This window comes from Hyperolius riggenbachi, chromosome 1 (assembly GCF_040937935.1).
Source record: "Hyperolius riggenbachi isolate aHypRig1 chromosome 1, aHypRig1.pri, whole genome shotgun sequence".
NCBI lineage: Eukaryota > Metazoa > Chordata > Amphibia > Anura > Hyperoliidae > Hyperolius > Hyperolius riggenbachi.
The window spans coordinates 264,402,922-264,422,810 of NC_090646.1; the positions used below are offsets into that span (position 1 = coordinate 264,402,922).

At 47.5% G+C, this 19,889-nt stretch overlaps 1 protein-coding gene across 5 annotated transcripts in view; it reads left to right on the forward strand.

Moving 5' to 3' along the window:
* The first annotated feature begins 15,281 nt into the window (after nucleotides 1–15,281).
* MAPK10 (mitogen-activated protein kinase 10) overlaps nucleotides 15,282–19,889 on the forward strand; it is a 385,550-nt gene continuing 380,942 nt past the window's right edge. For all 5 annotated transcript variants that reach the window (XM_068233492.1, XM_068233489.1, XM_068233488.1 and 2 more), the window contains exon 1: nucleotides 15,282–15,672. Coding sequence is in view for 3 of the 5 variants with exons in the window: in XM_068233488.1 (XP_068089589.1) it covers nucleotides 15,670–15,672 (3 nt within the window). In the remaining 2 variants the exon portion in view is untranslated. The remainder of the gene's footprint in view (nucleotides 15,673–19,889) is intronic.

The window sequence follows — 19,889 nt, forward strand, 5'->3', positions numbered from 1 at the left end:
AAATGAGTTGAACTTACCCAGGGCTTCTAACGGTCCCCCGCAGACATCCTGTGTTGGCGCAGCCACTCACCGATGCTCCGGCCCCGCCTCCGGTTCACTTCTGGAATTTCAGACTTTAAAGTCTGAAAACCACTGCGCCTGCGTTGCCGTGTCCTCGATCCCGCTGATGTCATCAAGAGCGCACAGCGCAGGCCCAGTATGATCTGTGTCTGCGCAGTATTTGTGCGCAGGTCACAAGATAAGTAACGGCAGTGAGGCCATAGAGAAGAGATACTGGATATGCGGTGCAGCTGAAGAGAGGTCTCTCCTGTATGCTCCATCGATCCCAACTCTGCATGGGGAGGAGGGAAAGACAGGAAGGGGGCAATTGGGGAGTGATGCGAGCCGCTTCTTCACCATTAGGCACCTGTAGGCTCTGGCCTCAGTGCCTATATGGTAAATCTGGCCCTGAACACCTGTATCTGCCAGCTGCCGGATCTAGGCAGGGAATTGACAGTGACACTCAGGCTGAACCTACTATTGTCTTCTGCTGACTTCTCAACTAGAAAAGCCCCTCTCCTGGACTTGATCTGGCATCTGGTACAGCCTCAAGGTCTGGTGATGTCCTGCATCATTGTATGAGTGACTGCTCTCTGACAAGGCATTTGGCAATAATTGTCTGTTGCCCCCCTTGTCATAATTAGACTCCACAGTGGTCAGTTTTGGTGTTGTAGAAGCATGCTACCAAGGTGGCCCCAAAATGGTGGCCCCAAGACCTGCTATTTTATCGGGCTCCCTGGCTCACATATTTCCATTTATAACCGCTGCTAACATGTTCTCGGTAGGGGCATTGCGATCATTGGTGGCAAAGGTGGTCGAAATATGGGGGGGGGGGGCAACAAAAACTAGTTTCGGTTAGGGCATTATGAAACCTAAGGCCAGCCCTGGCTCCTATCATATTCTCTGCTGACTGTAAATATCTGCAGGGACTGTCACCTCCTGCATCCTCTCGCATGCGTTGCAGCTTGTACCATCTACAGCAGCTCCAGCCCTCTCATGCAGCTCCTAGCACCTCCTCCTTCTCATCCTGTTCATTTCAAGCAGCTCAGCTCACTATCTACAACTCTTGCAATCACCATCTCAAACTTCTATCATCTACTCCATATCCTGATAATCCCTGCAGGTCTTGTCTTCTCTTGGATATCATCGCCTGCAGTGAACTTCTCCTTCAACTAATCTCCTGCAGTGACTGCCATCTTCTGCAGTAAACGCCACCTTCAATTATATGTACACACCTGACTAAGCCGGCCAATAACAACTGCGTGAGCCAACAGTCAGACGTGGTACAGCTGCCGTGACCCCCAAGCAATCCACCAGGCAGATTAACTAACCCACCGCATGATATTACACACATGCTGATCCATTCTCCCTCCACCCCCACATAGCAACAGAATGCGTCATCAGCTAAATAGCCTTAACTCTCCACCCCATAGACTGACTGTAGCGTAGGGCTAACCACAAACAGTATATGAGATTAGGATTAGATTAGGCCTATCCACGCACACACACAGAGCAGGAGATGTAGGGTTAGAGTAGGGCACTCATACCTCACACATGTATCTAACAGTAGCGTAGGGTTATTAGGGTGACTAGCACCAATTAGAGTAGGACAGAGTAGTGTAGTGTAGGACCCACCCTAAAAGAGTCTACCATGAGGTGGTGGGCAGGCTTACAATCCTATTGCCAAAAAGGTTTTACTTTTCACCAGTTGGATTAACTAAAAGACTCTTAATGCTTGGATCACTAAACGGAAGCACTGGGAATCGCCGGGAAACGTGAGCGCAATTGCCCTAGGAATCATTGCACACAGTGCTGCTGTGATTTTAAAGCGCTGCAGTGATTCCTAGTGGGTTCCAGTCCTAACTGCTGACATAAAAAGACTTTTTATCCAAAGTCAAGGAATAAAAGGGTGCGTACGTGTAACTTCACTTAGCATATTTATCTCTAATATTCATCACAATCTTTGTAATCAATCCAGACTGCCCAGGTTGTATAACATTTGTCAAATGTATCTTTAATCGTGAGGATAGTTTCTTCTATGCATTGTTATCCAGTTGATTACAAGGTTTTAGACTGCAGCGAATAGTGCAAAGAGACAAAAAGCCAGGGTGATAGGCCAATGCAAGGAATATTTTCCCTACATACACTACTTTAACATAAAAAGAGCACTGCCAATTTGTGCAATAACAATTAATGCTCAAGGTAACAGCAGGACTTCTCTGTGGAAAGTAACATTTTCTAATTTTCATAGAAATCAGTGAGCGCTTCTTATAGATAACACTGCGATGAACTTCTATATTATCAGGTACATAGGACCATCAGGAGATCCCCCCATCAGGTGTGAACTCACCAGATCAGAAGACCATCAGGCCAAATCGCGCATCTGGGGTATAGGCCACCCCACAGCCTCTCTGGCACTCCTCTCTCCACACGAGCGGGTTTCCCAAGTGGATGGTGCTGTCAGTATGACAAACAGAGACTCCTCATCGCGTAAAAGTCCATAAAATACTTTATTGCTCGTCTTCAAATAAACATCCAGATAATGTCCATAGGACACAACAAGGGTCACTTACAAGTATGCTCTATGCGAGCCAGTGGGAAATGCACAGGGCAAAGCCATATAAAGCTGTATATACAGGCTCCCTATGGTTATCAAACCCACTGTGCTGTAATGTGAACCCACAAAGTTACAAACTATAAAAGTTTAAAAGCGTTTCGTTGCTACGGCAACTCATCAGGGGCCCCTGATGAGTTGCCGTAGCAACAAAACGTTGGGCGGAGCTACGGCGTGACGTTACGCGTGTGTTACTGGTCGGACGCGGCTGGAGTTCACACGCTGCTGCTGCTGCTTTTAAACTTTATAGTTTGTAACTTTGTGGGTTCACATTACAGCACAGTGGGTTTGATAACCATAGGGAGCCTGTATATACAGCTTTATATGGCTTTGCCCTGTGCATTCCCCACTGGCTCGCATAGAGCATACTTGTAAGTGACCCTTGTTGTGTCCTATGGACATTATCTGGATGTTTATTTGAAGACGAGCAATAAAGTATTTTATGGACTTTTACGCGATGAGGAGTCTCTGTTTGTCATACTGACAGCACCATCCATTTGGGAAACCCGCTCGTGTGGAGAGAGGAGTGCCAGAGAGGCTGTGGGGTGGCCTATACCCCAGATGCGCGATTTGGCCTGATGGTCTTCTGATCTGGTGAGTTCACACCTGATGGGGGAATCTCCTGATGGTCCTATGTACCTGATAATATAGAAGTTCATCGCAGTGTTATCTATAAGAAGCGCTCACTGATTTCTATGAAGATTTGACTTTTGAATGCTTATACACATTATGCAGGAGCGCTCCGCATGACAGAAAGTTAATAGACTCTAATTATGTGTTTTAGATTTCACAGTTATTGAATTGCTCTTAGTCTGCCCGTATATACCAGTGGTAAAGGTTGACAATACGGCTCTAGCCGCAGTATTGTTTTGCATCAAACTGGTTGTTTGTATACTGAGCGCAGCTTTTTGTATACCTTGTGATAAACATTTTCTAATTAGTTACTACATGGTGAAAGTAATGAAAAAAATAACAACTTTTTAACTGGCTTTAATTGCAAACAGGGAATATATATGCTGCCTAAAAATAGGAGTCACTTTTCTGCTTAACAATTATAACATTTATCAAAATTGTAATTTCTCCCCACTTTTTTTTAACACTTTCAGGAAAATTCTCACACATGAAATTTAATTTCATATACACACACATGGCAAAGGATGTCATTATTCATGGACAAACTGCAGCCAGTTTACAGTTAAACTGCACAGTTATCAAGCAGCAACTGTTCATTCAACAGCCGATCTCCGAGAATAGAACAGTGCACGGAGCTTGGGTGGGCTGGTCGTTTGCGCAGGCGATTTATCCCTGAGTGCTGTGATACTTTTATTTCACAGCCACAGGAGCGCGCACAGGATGGGCAGAGAAGGCCTCAATTCACTAAGCTTCTCTCCTGTCTGTAACAATTGTGGAATTCTCTCCGTGATCAGCGCACAAGACGTGCGCTGACACTGCGGAAATCCTCCACAAGCGTATAATTTGCGGGAACCCAGCAAAAGGTGCAATGCACCTGTAGGGGGAAATTCCTGTCGACAGGGGGAGCTGTGGAGTGCAGAGGAACAGCTCCTCTGCCCTACCACACACGCCAGACAGGAATTGTACGAAGGGAAGAAACGCAGGGCAAGATAGCCCTGAAAGCGAGAGATCAAAGCGACAGAGGGTATGTGTGTTCACCAAACTAGTCGCCACCCTGTGACGATGAACACACAACCAGGAAGACAAAGCGAGAAGGCAATCGCCGGGGATGGCGATTGCTAACAGCGACACAAGACCGAATAAGCACAGATGAGGAATGTATGTATGTCTACCAATCTAGCCGCCAACCTGCGACGGCAGACACACAACAGAAGAAACCAAGTGAGAACGCAATCGCAAGAGAAGCGATTGCGGAAGAGAATGAGCACAGAGACAGATTGTATGTGTGTGCACCAAACTAGTCGCCAACCCGCGACGGTGCATACACAACAGCAGATATGAAGTAGGAACGCAATCGCGAGAGAGGCGATTGCCAGAGGTGACACAAGGCTACAGCAAGGCAGAGCACGAGAGTAGCAAAGGCACAGCAAATCATACAATGAGAAGATATGGAAAATAACAAACGCTAGCTAAACGCGAACACCGCACTCATTCGCAACAGTGCACGTGTTTATGCGCGGTCTCTGCATGATAAGCACAACAGAGACAAGCACGCCTAACTAACCACCGACAGACAAACATGAAACAGAGGACGCGAGCGCTTGCTTAACGGTTAGCTCACCGAGCCTCCAGCAAGCGTTCGTAGCAGACAAGACAGACACACGAAAACATGAGCAAGCAAGAGATAGGATCCACAGCACTAGCAAAAGAGGCTAGTGCAATCCAGGAAGACAGAACAGAAGGATCCACAGCACTAGCGCAAGAGGCTAGTGCGATCCAGGAAAACAGATCAGAAGGGGCTACCAGTAACAACCGTTGGTCCGGTTAGCACCCAGACACACATAACGATTTCCTGTCGACCACCGCTGGGACAGGACAATCGCAACAGACAAACAAAACAGATAAGCAATCCTAACTGCACTAGGGAAACTGCCTAATACAGTTCCAGGAATTACTCTAAGCTAATCTTCAACAAAGAGCAAGGCTGACACTCCAGGCGAGTGTTACACAGGAACTAACCCTTATGACCAGCAAAGGACTCTGGGAAACATAGCTCTTTATACTGCCAGTCATCAAAAGAGGCAGGTAAGGGATTTGCATAACGAGTGTATGCAAATTCCTCAGCAGCAGAACAGACCAGAAACTTGTAATGGAAAAACAGGTCTCTCTTGCAAAGACCTGCAGCCCACAGACTAGAGGAATGGTCAAACAGCTGTCTGCCAGTGCATCCAGCTGAGCGGATCATTACACTGTCTTTAATAGCGTTCCTAGAGTTATCACCATGGTGATAAGGCAGTGGTTCCCAACTTTTTCCAGGTCGTGACACATCACGTGAAACATTAAAATATCCGTGACACGTCACATAATGCCAAACATCCAGATATACATGACACATCATGTATGACAGAAAAGAGGGGCTCAGTAACAATCTGCGTATGCTGCAGGCATAATGAGGGACTCAGTAACAATCTACTGATGCTGCAGGCACAATGACGGGTTCAGTAACAATCTGCTGATGCTTCAGGCACAATGAGGGGCTCAGTAACAATCTGCTGATGCTGCAGGAACAATGAGGGGCTCAGTAACAATCTGCTGATGCTGCAGGCACAATGAGGGGCTCAGTAACAATCTGAGTGCTTGTGATTAATTAGTGCTTTCTGAGCGCTTTTTAAAAATCGCTCCTAGAAAGGTACTTATAGTGTGGCTGAGCCCTTAGGCTGCATTCACAGTGGTCAGTTGCATAACCCAGGCATTTTAATGAGTGAGAACTGCAGTGGAGACTGGACATAGCCTTTAATTCAAAGCCTGCATGCAGTGAGGTAGAATAACGCAATCAGTTAGAACACAGTACTGTGAAAAGGCCCATAGGATTGTATGGGCAGTGAAAAGACATGCAGAATTATTCTGCAATGCAACTGAGCACTGTGAACCTAGCCTACGGCTGGTTTCACACTACAAATTGGCATTAGCGTTGCAGTGCGGCTCGCCTGCCGCACCACACCGCCAAAACAGGCCTTCAGGGAACACCGCATTAGTACACAATGTTCCGTCTGGCATCCGTCCAAACAGGAAGTGACGTGCACTTGTGGTCACTTCCTGTTTCGGGTATGCAGAAGTGCACAGAAGCAATGCCAACGTGTTGCAATGCCAACGTGTTTAAAGAACTCTGCGTCGCCATAGACTAACATGACTTCCGGGCTGACGTAGATCGTCACAGGAGCCCAACGGTAACGTAGGTATGAGTTAGTGTCAGTTTGGGCACTTCCGGCGCAGCATACTGCAACGTGGGAAGTATGAAGTTCCCCATAGACTTTCATTAGGCTGCGGTAGCAGTGCGTCAATTTGCCGCACCGCCACAGTGTGAAAGGGCCCTGAGGCTGGATTCACAGTGGTGCAGTAAAATGTATGCAAACTGCAATGCAGACTGGACATAAACCTTAATTCAAAGTCTGCATGCTGCGAGTTAGGCCTGGTTCACACTTGCACAGATGGAAAACTGTTAAAACTGACTGGCGGACTCAAACTTGCGGTCCATATGGCGGATTGAACTGAAAGGAAAGGGCCTGGAGCTGGAGCAGGGTGTAATGTGGAGGGCCCAGCATGATAGGGTAGCCGTCCATGTTGTAGGTTAAGAGGAGGTGGTTAGTGGGCAGAGCGGAGAGGAGCGTAGCTTCCCGGGCCTAGGAGCAGGAAGGGGCTGAGCGTGGGGTGAGGAGATAGACGGGGGTAGGCGGGGTTTTAGTCAGACGGCAGGATAGGAATCAAGCTGGCTGGCTGCTCCTCGGGTGCGCAGGATGGATGGACTGGAGGACTTAGTTTCAAGGATCCGGGAGGAAGCAGTGGCCAGGGGACCTACGTGGGTGCAGGTACAGCTTGCCGCCATGGCCCCCAGCACGTCTGCACAGCCAGAGGGAGAGCGGGCAGAGGGCGCACAGGCGAAGTGGAAATCCAGGCCGCTGGAGCGGCTCAGCCCGGATGCGCGGCCAAGGTCCCAGCGCAGCAACGCGAGTCCTCATGCGGACCCTCCGGCGCCCCCGGCCAAGCATGCAAATGCTAGCGCAGGGGGTCTGCCGGGAGGAGCACGCAAGGAAGGAGAGGTTCTACCGGCGGTGCGCGACAGGTGTCTTCTTCCCCAGCACCGCTGGCGGCAGATGGAAGAACGAAAACGGCGCATGGCCTCTGCTCCTCGCAGAGGGCCAAGCAAGCCAAGCAGGTGGACAACCCTGCAACGGGCGCCGCTTCTTCCCAGGGCGCGGCGGCGGCCCGCACGCTGCAGCAGAGACATTCCAGGTCTGGAAAGAGGACCAAGAAGGGGAGTGCCGGAGCATCTACCCAGAGCAGCAGCCAGAGAGGTGGGAGCAGCCGGGAACAGCGCCGCCAGGACCAGGGTGGGCAGCCCAGAACCCAGGCTCAGGACACCGTGCAGCAGTCAGATGGAGATTCCTCGCAAGAGGAGGAGACAGATAGCGGCAGCGGATCCGGAATGACGGCTGACCAGGACGCCCGTCCGGCACAGCCAGGTGAGGCCAATAATGCCAATCCTTTTAGCAATTTGTTGTTTGGGTCTGTTGGGGGAGGTCAGGGGGGGGGGCAGGGATACCATCCCAGATCCCCTCAGCGTTGGATTTTTTGTGGGCAGGTTTGAGGGCCATGTCGAGTTTGCCAGTCCCACCGGTGGGAGCTTGGTCTGCTCCTTCCCAGGTGGCTAATTCACCCTCAGCTCCCCCGATAGCATCTGCCTCCCTGTGTGCGGCCCCGTCTGGTACCGTTGTTATCTCGGAGCCAGTTGCACCCGCTGATGCGGGGTTGTCGGGGCAGCCGGGGGTGGGGGCACAGGCATCCGCTAACCAAAGTGAGGGGGCATGCGGAGGAAGGGAGCTGGTTCGCCTTTCTGACGCTTCTCACAGAGAGCTGTACGTTTGTTTTATGGGTAAGTTGGGGTTACACTTAAAACAGGAAGTCAAAGAACGTATTTGTAAGGGGGAATATATCGAGATATTTTCCCTATTGCCTTTGGAAAAATTTAACTTAGACAAGGGTAAGCCAGCCGAAAAAAAGAGGGAGGAGGAACGGCGGTATAGGCTGATTCCAAGAACGTTTCAGAATTGGTTTCAGGTGTTCAGTATATTGGCGAGTGTAATCGGAGAGCGACAGCCAGAGTGCTGCTTGGCGTTTTTTGGGTACATGGACGCGATTGGGGATGTGTATCGTTCATACGACGGAAACGCTTGGCTCAGATATGACGAGCAGTTTCGCCAAAGTATGGCGGTTCGCCCGGATCTACGGTGGGATCATAAGGACATCGAATTATGGATGCGCCTTATGGTCCCGACTAGAGTGACACAGCCCTTTCACGGGCAGGCCAGCGGTTCCAGTTCAGCAGGACAGCTGGCCAGCAAGGGAAAAGGAGTGTGCTGGCATTTCAACGACGGGTCTTGTCGTTTTGGACAATCGTGCCGTTTCAAGCACGAATGTTCAGCCTGCGGCGGTACACATCCAGCTTCCAAGAGCTATAGGCAGAGAAAGGGTAAGCCAGCTGAGCCTACGAACAAGAGGGACGACGCCAGTGAGAGTGGAAGAGATGGAGCAGTTCCTCGGTAGATATCCGCAGGGTGAAGTGGCAGAATTTTTAGGAACAGGTTTTCAGAGTGGCTTTGTTATTCCCAGCAGTTGTGCTTTGTCATCAGAGGGTCCGGTTAGGAATTTGAAGTCGGCCCACGAGTTTCTCGGGGTTGTGTCTCAAAAAATGAACAAGGAATTGGCAGCGGGCCGTATCGCGGGCCCTTTCTCATATCGTCCATTGGAAAACCTGGTGGTGTCTCCACTGGGCGTTGTACCAAAGAAGGAACCAGGTCATTCACCACCTGTCCTATCCGAGGGGATCATCGGTTAACGATGACCTCTCCGCACAGGATACATCTGTGGTATATACTTCATTTGATGTGGCTCTGAGATGGGTGAAGCGCTTGGGTGGAGGTGCATGGCTGGCTAAAACAGACATTGAGGCTGCCTTTCGGCTGCTTCCAGTGCATCCCGATAGCTTTCATTTGCTTGGATGTTATTGGGAGGGTGAATACTTTGTAGACCGATGTCTGCCAATGGGATGTGCAATTTCTTGTTCATATTTTGAGAAGTTCAGTGGTTTCCTGGAATGGGTGGTTAGGGAGGTGTCAGGTGTGCAATCAATCATTCATTATTTGGATGATTTTTTGTTCATGGGCGCAGCAGATTCAAGGGATTGTGCTTATGCCCTCGCCACCATGAGACACGTGTGCGAGCGATTTGGTGTACCTCTTGCGGAGGACAAAACGGAGGGCCCAGTGACGTCTTTGAAATTTCTTGGCATCACCATTGACACTGTGGCCATGGAATGTCGGTTGCTGCAAGACAAGGTTGAGGACCTGGCGGCCGTGATTAAAGCTGCGTTGAAAGCCAAAAAAATTACATTACGGGAGTTACAGTCGTTGCTCGGAAAATTGAATTTCGCCTGCAGAATTATGCCCATGGGGCGTATATTTTGCAGGAGATTGTCACTGGCAACAGCGGGAAAGTCCTCGCCGCACCACCGCATTCGTTTGTCAGCAGAATTAAAGGGTGACCTTCAGGTGTGGGCCAGATTTTTGGAGGAATTTAAAGGACAACTGTAGTGAGAGGTATATGGAGGCTGCCATATTTATTTCCTTTTAAACAGTACCAGTTGCCTGGCATCTCTGCTGCTCTACTTGGCTCAATTAGACCAGAAACAAGCATGCAGCTAATCTTGTCAGATCAGACAAAAATGTCAGAAACACCTGATCTGCTGCATGCTTGTTCAGGGTCTATGGCTGAATGTATTAGGAGGCAAAGGATCAGCAGGGAAGCCAGGCAACTGGTATTTCTTAAAAGGAAGTAAATATGGCAGCCTCCATATACCTTTTACTACAGTTGTCCGTTAACAGGAAACCTTTGAGGATTCAACAGACGGTGAGTAGCAATGACCTGTAACTGTTCACGGATGCGTCGGGTTCGATCGGCTTTGGGGCTTTTCTGGCAGGATGTTGGTGCACTTCCGCCTGGGACGAGTAGTGGGTGGTTGCAGGCTTTACATCAAACCTGGTTCTGTTAGAATTACTTCCGGTTGTGGTGGCGTTTCGGTTATGGGGGCAGAGATTGGCCAACAGAACCATCAGGATCAACTGTGACAATATGGGGGTGGTGATGGCAATTAATAACTTTTCGGCATCATCCCCGCCAGTAATCAGTTTAATGAGGCAGTTAGTGTTGGATTGTTTGCGGTTAAATACGCATATTATTGCTGTGCATTTGCCTGGGGTTGACAATGTTATCGCTGACGCCCTCTCTCGATTCCAGTGGGCCAGGTTCCGAGCGGCTGCTTCTTCGGCGGACGAGAGTGGGGCAGACTGCCCATCGTCAGTGTGGAAAATTCCTTTCGCACAGTCTCTGATTTGATCAAGCAATCCCTGTCGGCATCGCCATGGGCAGCGTACACGTGTGTATGGGGCACGTGGGACGCTTTGATGATCCAAGTGGGCGGCTGTCGATCGCATGATGACAGGCTTTGTTTGCTGCTATATTTTGTGGGTAAATGTTTTTCGGAAGGTGTTTAGGCATCAACTATGTCCAAAAAGCTTTCTGCGTTAGCTTTTTGGTTTAAGATTAGAGGCTTGCAGGATGCTACAAAGGACTTTAGAGTCCGACAGGCGGTGAAGGGTTTTAGGGCAGGGGTGGTGTTTAGGGATTCAAGGCGACCGGTGTCTTTTGAGCTGTTAGAGAAGTTGGTGCGGGTGTTGGAAGGGGTCTGTTCGTCGGAGTACGAGGTAAGTTTGTTCAGGACAGGGTTCATTTTAGCATTCTTTGGGGCATTTAGAATTGGTGAGCTGGTTAGTAGCAGTAGGTCAAAAGTGGGGGGCATCCTCGCCACGGACGTTAGTGTCTATAACGATTCAGTCGTTATTCGTCTGCGGCACTCAAAAGCAGATCAAGCAGGGAAAGGGAGGTCCATCTCTCTTTTTCGGACGGGCGGACAGCTTTGCCCTTGCAGAGCTGTGGAAACCTTTGGGGCTGTAAGGCCTTTGGAGGCTCCGCAATTTTTGGCTCATAGAGATGGCACCTCCTTATCCAGATTTCAATTCATCTCCATTTTTAGAAAATGTTTGGGCCATCTCGGGCTTCCAGTGGACGAGTTTGCCTCCCACTCATTTAGAATAGGTGCCGCCACCGAGGCTTCCAGGTGGGAACTTAGTGAAAATATTATACAGGAAAATAGGTCGCTGGGAATCCTCCCGTTATGAATCATATGTTAGGCCACATTTAGTTTGTTAGAATCTTAGGTACTATGGGGCCCATGCTGTTAGACTTTTGTTGTTTGTATGTTGCAGGTTCACGGATCTTGGTGTGGATCTTCGGACACTCCTATGTCCACAGGGGAGCAAAGAGAGCCGATGTAAGGCCGGAAGGTCGGCAGCTCGGCTTCCCCAGGGAGCAGGTCTGTATTCGTTGGCTCGATTTCCCAGGCATGGTGTGGTCTAGGGTCATGCCGGAATTGCATAGATATTCGAGATTGGACAGGGCCCCGGATATATTAGTACTTCATGTTGGGGGTAATGACTAGTGTTGGACGAACAGTGTTCGCCACTGTTCGGGGTTCTGCAGAACATCACCCTGTTCGGGTGATGTTCGAGTTCGGCCGAACACCTGGTGGTGTTCGGCCGAACTGTTCGCGTTCGTCCGAACGGCTCAATTCCTGGCCGAACCTGGCCGAACAGGGCCCCTGTTCGGCCGAACAGGGCCCTGTTCGGCCGAATACGGCCCCCCTATGGTGTCGCAGGCATAAGGGGGGAGCATGCCCCGATCGCGGGGGGGGGGGGTCGGAAATTCCCCCCACCCCCTCCGCTAGCGCTCCCCCCTCTGCCCGCTTCCCCATACAAAAGTTTAAGCAAAGTACCTGTAATAGTGGATGGCCTGGCAGTGGCACTGTGGAGTGAGGAGGAGGAGTCCGGAGAGTGACGCGTTGAGGGAGGCCGGGCAGCGAGCGTGAGGTCAGAGAAAGGGCGGAAGTACCACAAGGGTACTACCGCTGAACCGCCCGCTGCCCGGCCTCCCTCAACGCGTCACTCTCCGGACTCCTCCTCCTCACTCCACAGTGCCACTGCCAGGCCATCCACTATTACAGGTACTTTGCTTAAACTTTTGTATGGGGAAGCGGGCAGAGGGGGGAGCGCTAGCGGAGGGGGTGGGGGGAATTTCCGACCCCCCCCCCCCCCCCCGCGATCGGGGCATGCTCCCCCCTTATGCCTGCGACCCCATAGGGCCCCCAAAAGCAGGATGTTCGGGAAGTTCGGGGTTCGGCCCGAACATGCCGAACATCTCGGCCATGTTCGGCGAACTTTCCCGAACCCGAACATCCAGGTGTTTGCCCATCACTAGTAATGACTTAGCTTCCAGATCCACACGGGCGATCGTAAAAGACGTCAAGTTTGACTTTATGCGGATCAAATCGTTGTTTCCAGGCGTGATCTTAGTCTGGTCTGATGTGGTGGCCAGGGCTTCCTGGAGGTTGGCCAGATCGGTTATAAAAATTAATAGGGCCAGAGTGAAGCTGAATAAAGAAGTGGCAACATTTTTCATCAAGAATGGGGGTTTGGCAATTAGGCATTTTGAGTTAGAGGAGGAGACCCATTTGTTCTTAAAAAGGGATGGTGTGCATCTTAACGAAATAGGGACTGATTTATGGGCCTTAGGCATCGAGGACGGGATCCAGCGAGCCCTGAGGTTGGGGGTCTCGCGGGTATGAGGTTTCACACCCACTTGTGGTGGAGGGGAAAGGGGTTCCGGAGGTCGGTGGTATTCAGTGGAGGATTGTCGCGGGATAATCCTACGAGAAGAAACGGTTCAGCGGAAATGTCGTTTAAGGGGGCGTGCAGTTGTCCCTGAGCCAGGGAACGCGGCGGGGGCCGGATCAAGGCTGCATCGCCAGTTTTGGAGTCTCATGGTTTCTCAGGTGGTGCCTCCGAGCCCCTTACCTCAGTGCTCAGAGTTAATATATGTTTTTGATGTTGAGAGTTATTTTGTATTAAAGTATGTTTAACTCTGTTTTGGTTAAATAAATGGGCTGCTTTGGCCGAAAATTTTATCCAATGCCAGATAGTCCATCTGAATTATTCAAGAATGATGTGAGGTATGTGGGGAATGGGAAACTGGGTAGGCAATACCGCTATCAAGGAAAGGGCCTGGAGCTGGAGCAGGGTGTAATGTGGAGGGCCCAGCATGATAGGGTAGCCGTCCATGTTGTAGGTTAAGAGGGGGTGGTTAGTGGGCAGAGCGGGGAGGAGCGTAGCTTCCCGGGCTTAGGAGCAGGAAGGGGCTGAGCGTGGGGTGAGGAGATAGACGGGGATAGGCGGGGTTTCAGTCAGACGGCAGGAAAGGAATCAAGCTCCCTCCCTCCCTCTCTTAATTTAGGTTGCAGTAGGTTCTTTGTCATTGCAGCAGGAGGGGAAAGGGGTTCCGGAGGTCGGTTGTATTCAGTGGAGGATTGTCGCGGGATAATCCTACAAGAAGAAACGGTTCAGCGGAAATGTCGTTTAAGGAGGCGTGCAGTTCGGCCGGATCAAGGCTGCATGGCTAGTTTTGGAGTCTCATGGTTCTCAGGTGGTGCCTCCGGACCCCTTACCTCAGTGCTCAGAGTTAATGTATGTTTTTGATGTTGAGAGTTATTTTGTATTAAAGTATGTTTAACTGTTTGGTTAAATAAATGTGCTGCTTTGGCCAAAAATTTTATCCAATGCCAGGTAGTCCGTGTGAATTATTCAAGAATGATGTGAGGTATGTGGGGAACGGGAAACTGGGTAGGCAATAGCGCTATCATGAATCCCTCTAAACGGAGCAACGTGAACAGATCCTATTGATTAACATAGAATCTGTTCACCTTCGTTAGGGTCTGTTCTGTTATGGTCCACTAAACAGACTGTTTTTAAGTCCAATGTGAACTGGGCCTTTGAATAACGTAATCCTTTACAAAGCAGTGCTGTGAACAGGCCCAAAGAATTGTATGGGCAGTGAGAAGATATGCAGAAATTTGCAACGCAACAGATGCACTGCTAACTAGCCCTCATGGTAGTTTTTGAACCGTCAAGTACACAGAGTTTTTAACTGGGTGCAGAAGGAAATGGAAAAATCATTAAAACCAGGTTTCTGCATCCATATTTGTAAATGATGGCTTCAAACTGGTATCTAGGGCTTGATTCACTAAGACAAATAGCACGCCTTATCTGAGTTAACACACCTTATCCGAGTTAACACCCCCCATGAAAGACAACATGCCTTATCAAAGTTAACACGCCTTATCAAAGTAGCATAGCGAGCGCTACGAACCCGCAGGGGCTCAGGGCAGGACAAGTGGAGCTCTCGTCATTGCCAATTAGCAGGCATAAGTTCGTAGTGCTCACTACGCTACTCTGATAAGGCATTTTAACTTTAAGAAGGCGTGTTAACTTTGATAGGGCGTGTTATCTCTGATAAGGTGTGTTAACTTTGATAAGGCGTGTTATCTCTGATATGGAGTGTTAACTCGGATAAGGTGTGTTAACTCTAATAAGGCATGCTATTTGTCTTAGTGAATCAAGCCCCTAGTGTGTTATGTAGGTGTGTATGCATAGTGCATCCATGTCAATGATTCTGGATTCATATTATTCTGTCAATGAGGTCATCACCATAGCGTGATCTTATAAAACAAAAGCCCAGCTAGCTCCTGATGCGGGATATTCCATGTGATGCTCCTCCAAGCAAGACTGCTGATGCTTCTTGCACCATTCCTTCCTGCTTGTTTGTCATTTAGTTCTCTCCTCTGATTCACTGAACAGATAGCTGTGGCTGCAGATTAAACTCTCTTGTTCCCTCCCCTGTTTTTTTTTCCTCCTCTCACTCACCCACCCATCTCACCCCCTGAGACCTCGATGTATTTGACGTCATGTGTGCTCCTTTCAGTTGCCATAGCGACTCCATTCCCCAAACCCCTCTGCCTGTCTCCTCTCGTAGCTTCCACAATGGTACAGCCAGCAGCATCACGCTGCACAATGCTTTCCAGGCAGTGAAAGAAGGTGATTCAGCAAGCCTGCGTATGCCTGCCCATCACCACCATCCCTCACCTTGCTTAGTCTTCTTCTCTCTTTTTTTAAACATAGCACTCATTTAGAAACATCACAGTCTATTGTCACTAATTCCAACCTATACCTCGATCCCATCTGGGGAAACCTTGAAGTCACCTGGCTGTCACCAGTGTTTCGTACCATCCCCCCTGCGCCTGGCGTCTGGAATGTGGGCTAAGAAAGCCTCCTAGAAGCAGCAGCAGCCCCTGTGGATCTGGATTCTGGCATTGCAGGCACGGAATGGTGAGTAGCCCGGATGCTGCTGATGCTGATGCTGCCATGGATGCAGGAGTGAGGCTGCTGGGTGGGGTGATGGGTGATCAGGACATGCTCCTCTATTGATGCCATGACAGATAATTGTTGACAGCATATGATGACAGTGGGGCTGACAATGCCAGCGGAGCACCCCCTCACTACACTGTACTGGGAAGTGATAATGTAAATATTTGTATGGCTTTAATGACGTGTATATACAGGCTTGGGAAATGCAGCAATCAGTCCAGAAACAGCTGCTCTCTGTAAACAGATCTGCTTGCTGGTAATGCAGACTGGATCTTGTCTCTCATTTCTGTGTCTCTCCTGCAATCGACCTCTCTCAGCATCTTATTATTTTTCTTCATCCATTCAATAGGCTGGAGGAAAAATGGCCTCACTGGCACATTTCATCCTAGGATGCCATTTCTCTGCAGTCTCTTACAAAATACAATATATATATTATATATATATATCAGAAATAGAGACTGTTGTACAGTGAGATGTAATCTTTTTATCTCTGTATTTTGTTTGTGTATTTTGCTGCATTGTTTGAGCATCATCTCTCTTTGGGCTATGGAAGATTTGGCAATGGGACCTAACAGTGTCCTACCTTTAGACAAGCAAAAAACTAATACCATGCTTTTCTCTGGCAGGATTACCAATCTGTCTGATGGTATGATGAACCAGGCCAGAGCCATTAAAGACTATGGCTGCCACTGCTCAGAAATGCAGCTAAGCTGCCACTATAGCGGATTTGCATTAGTAATGGCAGCAGGCACTGTGCGGTATGCTGCAGGCCTCTCTCCAGCATGGTCTGGGTTAATTAGTAGACTGTGCTGGCTGCAGCACTGTGACAGCTTGTGTCGTGTAGACTCTATGGCCATAGTGTTATACAAGCACCTATCCATTTTACCACACAGGTTTCTGCAGCCACATGAAAGATCAACAGAAAGGTGCTGAAGCTTCTAACCTGTCATGTCAGTTTTATTTGCCTTCTGATGATTTTTTATTCTCAGTCATATAATTATTATTTCACATTGTTGAGACTTTCAGTGGGATGATATTGTTGTGTTAATAGGTGATGTCATTTGTATTGCCTTTGCTGCACAATATTACATGTAGTGTGTAATGTGTTTGTGATGTTAAGTGTTATGTGCTACAGGGTATGTGTATGCTGTCTTACTGACGTACTTCCTACTATGCTGTAAATACATTTATTGACACCAGTAAACAGAATAAGACCACAAAGGTCAGCAGGCATGCCAGTATGCTCTTTCCCAGGTTTATGTTCCCTGTGCCTCTGCAGAGATATGGATTGTATTCATTTTTTTCTCCTGAAAAAGAAGCATTCATTCTGTTACTGCAATTCTAAAGACAGGTCATTATTATCTAGGCAGACCATAATTGTGTGACAAAGCTTCCTGTGCCACCCTTCCCCCACTAGAATGCTAATCTATAGAGCCTTCAGCAGAATTGACAGCTGTCAAATTATAATGGGTGAAGGTCTGTTGTGCCTTTTACTTGTGCATAGGCTCTGCTGCAGATTCTGAAAAATGACACTCTGACACACACGCACACACAAAGGGGAGGGGGAAGTAGCATGATGCTGTACAATGAGGGATCTGCATGGCCATGCACACTAGGGTGAGCTATTCCTTGAAGAGCCATTTCTCTTTGTTGACTTGTGCTAACACAAAATATTCAGGGCTTATTGACATGGAGTGTTCCTATTCCAGAGGCTCCAATACTTGAAAGAGATTGATTATATCCTGCAGACTAGATACAGTTTCTAAGTATGTGTCACATTCATTATTGTGTCTGTGTTAGCGTATATTTACTGCTATACAAAATCTAATTGCTTTAGTGATGGGGGAACATGGAATCATCCTATTGTTGTGTTGCCCTGATGGACAGGTATGGCACATCCTATGGCACATGCTTACCGATATGAAAACTATATTTCTCTGTTTACTAGCACAGGCCCCCTTACAGCATTCTGGTTGCAGATGAATTGTGGTTTGACTGCAGCATAGGGATGACTAGTCTAGGTGAATTTCCATTGTTGTAATCCTTATTCTTGCTTTGTTCCTTCAAATTTGCAAATACAGGTGAGGCCATTGCTGCCATTTAATTACAATCCTCCTCATCCTTTGCCTTCTTCTGAAGTCCATCACCCAGAACAAGCATTCAGCCAATGAAGGTCATTGTATCTGACTTGCATGCTTGTGCTGGTTGATGGAGGTGGGGTTAAAGGAAGGAAAAGGATAAAAACAGCTCCATACTTTCCAAGGTAAGACATAGATGCAGTCAACAGAGGTTCAGTGGAGAATTCTAGCCATATACAGATGACTCAGTAGCCATCTATATTTATTAGAGATAATCAATAACATGCTTATGTTTCTTACTTAATACAAATGATGTTGCAGCTTATAAGCACCTTGCAGCTGGACCAGTCATATGCAGTTGCTGTTGATTTGGATTGACTCAGTTTCAATATGCATTCAAATCATCTCTAATACACACTGTATGTACTGTAAATCATTTATAAGTAAGTATGTAGAAAGGTGGCACGTTTCATGAAATTATGTAGAATGGTAACACTCTTCATGAAATAGGCCTATGTAGAAAGGTAGCACTCTTCATGAAATAGGCCGTGTAAAAAGGTAGTACTCTTTTTGAAATAGGCCTATGTAGAAAGGTAGCACTCTTCTTGAAATAGGCCTATGTAGAAAGGTAGCACTCTTCTTGAAATAGGCCTATGTAGAAAGGTAGCACTCTTAATGAAATAGGCCTTTGTAAAAAGGTAGCCCTCTTCATATAATAGGCCTATGTAGAAAGGTAGCACTCTTCATGAAATAGGCCTGTTTAGAAAGGTAGCACTCTTCATATAATAGGCCATGTAGCAAGGTAGCACTCTTCATGAAATAGGCCCATGTAAAACGGTATCACTCTTCATGAAATAGGCCTGTCTAAAAAGGTAGCACTCTTCATAAAATAGGCATATGTAGAACGGTAGCACTCTTAATAAAATAGACCTTTGTAAAAAGGTAGCCCTCTTTATATAATAGGCCTTTGTAAAAAGGTAGCACTGCTTATAAAATATGCCTGTGTAAAAAGGTAGCACCCTTTTTTAAATAGGCCTATGTAGAAAGGTATCACTCTTCATGAAATAGGACTATGTAAAAAGGTAACCCGCTTCATGAAATAGGCCTATGTAGAAAGATAGCACTCTTCACGAAACAGGTCTGTGCAGAAAGGTAGTACACTTCATGAAATAGGCCTATGTAAAAATGGATAACATTCTGAATGACATAGGCTTCATAGAAAGACAGCAATCTTCATGAAAGGTGCTAATCTTTTTTTCAGATAATTGCCAGTATTTCAGACATCTGTTAAGTAAAGTAGCAAAAGGGTTTGGTACCTATTGTCCTGAAAGGGGATATCAAATCTAACCTAACAGGTAAGTAATGCTATATTTTACCTAAATGGTAGTTCAAAGAAAGTTAAGTTTGGGGAAGGGAAGTTAGTGCTTAGCATAAAGCCAATTTAGAGTTACTAAATGAGGCTAGTATTACGCTTGTATTAAAGACTGTTGGTAAGGGTTAGGTGAAATGTAAGGTTAGGGATAAGAATTTTGAAAAGAGGAAGAGCTAAGTATACCTGAGTAAAACTGAGGCATCTGACATATTTACTGTCAGATCGATTATTTCCAACATGGCTGAACTGATTTCCTATCGATGTTCCATTCACTTCTATGGAAAATCGATCCTAAATCAGATTGGACCTGTTGAAGATAATCGATCTGACAGTAAATCTGTCAGAAAATTGCATCGTGTGTACCTAGCATTAGACATGGAGGTATAAAGTTAGGGTCAGGTAGAGGGCAGTGTGGAGAATAGAGATAGGCTTGTTATGTGGATCAGGACCACAGTGGTCACTCAGGATCAGTAACAGTCAGGATATCGGGGTTGTACCATGAACCCTGAAATCTTTCATCCTGTAAAAGAAAATGCAAAAAAATGTATACATTGCAAACCTCTTTTTAAAAAGGCAAGAGAATGCATCAGTGAGCATCAGTGCTGCAGAATGAAAGCGTTTGATGCATGAAATAATAGTTTTTGTTGTTCCGTTACATAGTTATCTAAGTAACATGGCTAATAAGTATAGGTTTACCAAGTTCAGTGTCTGAACTTCTTTGGTCACTC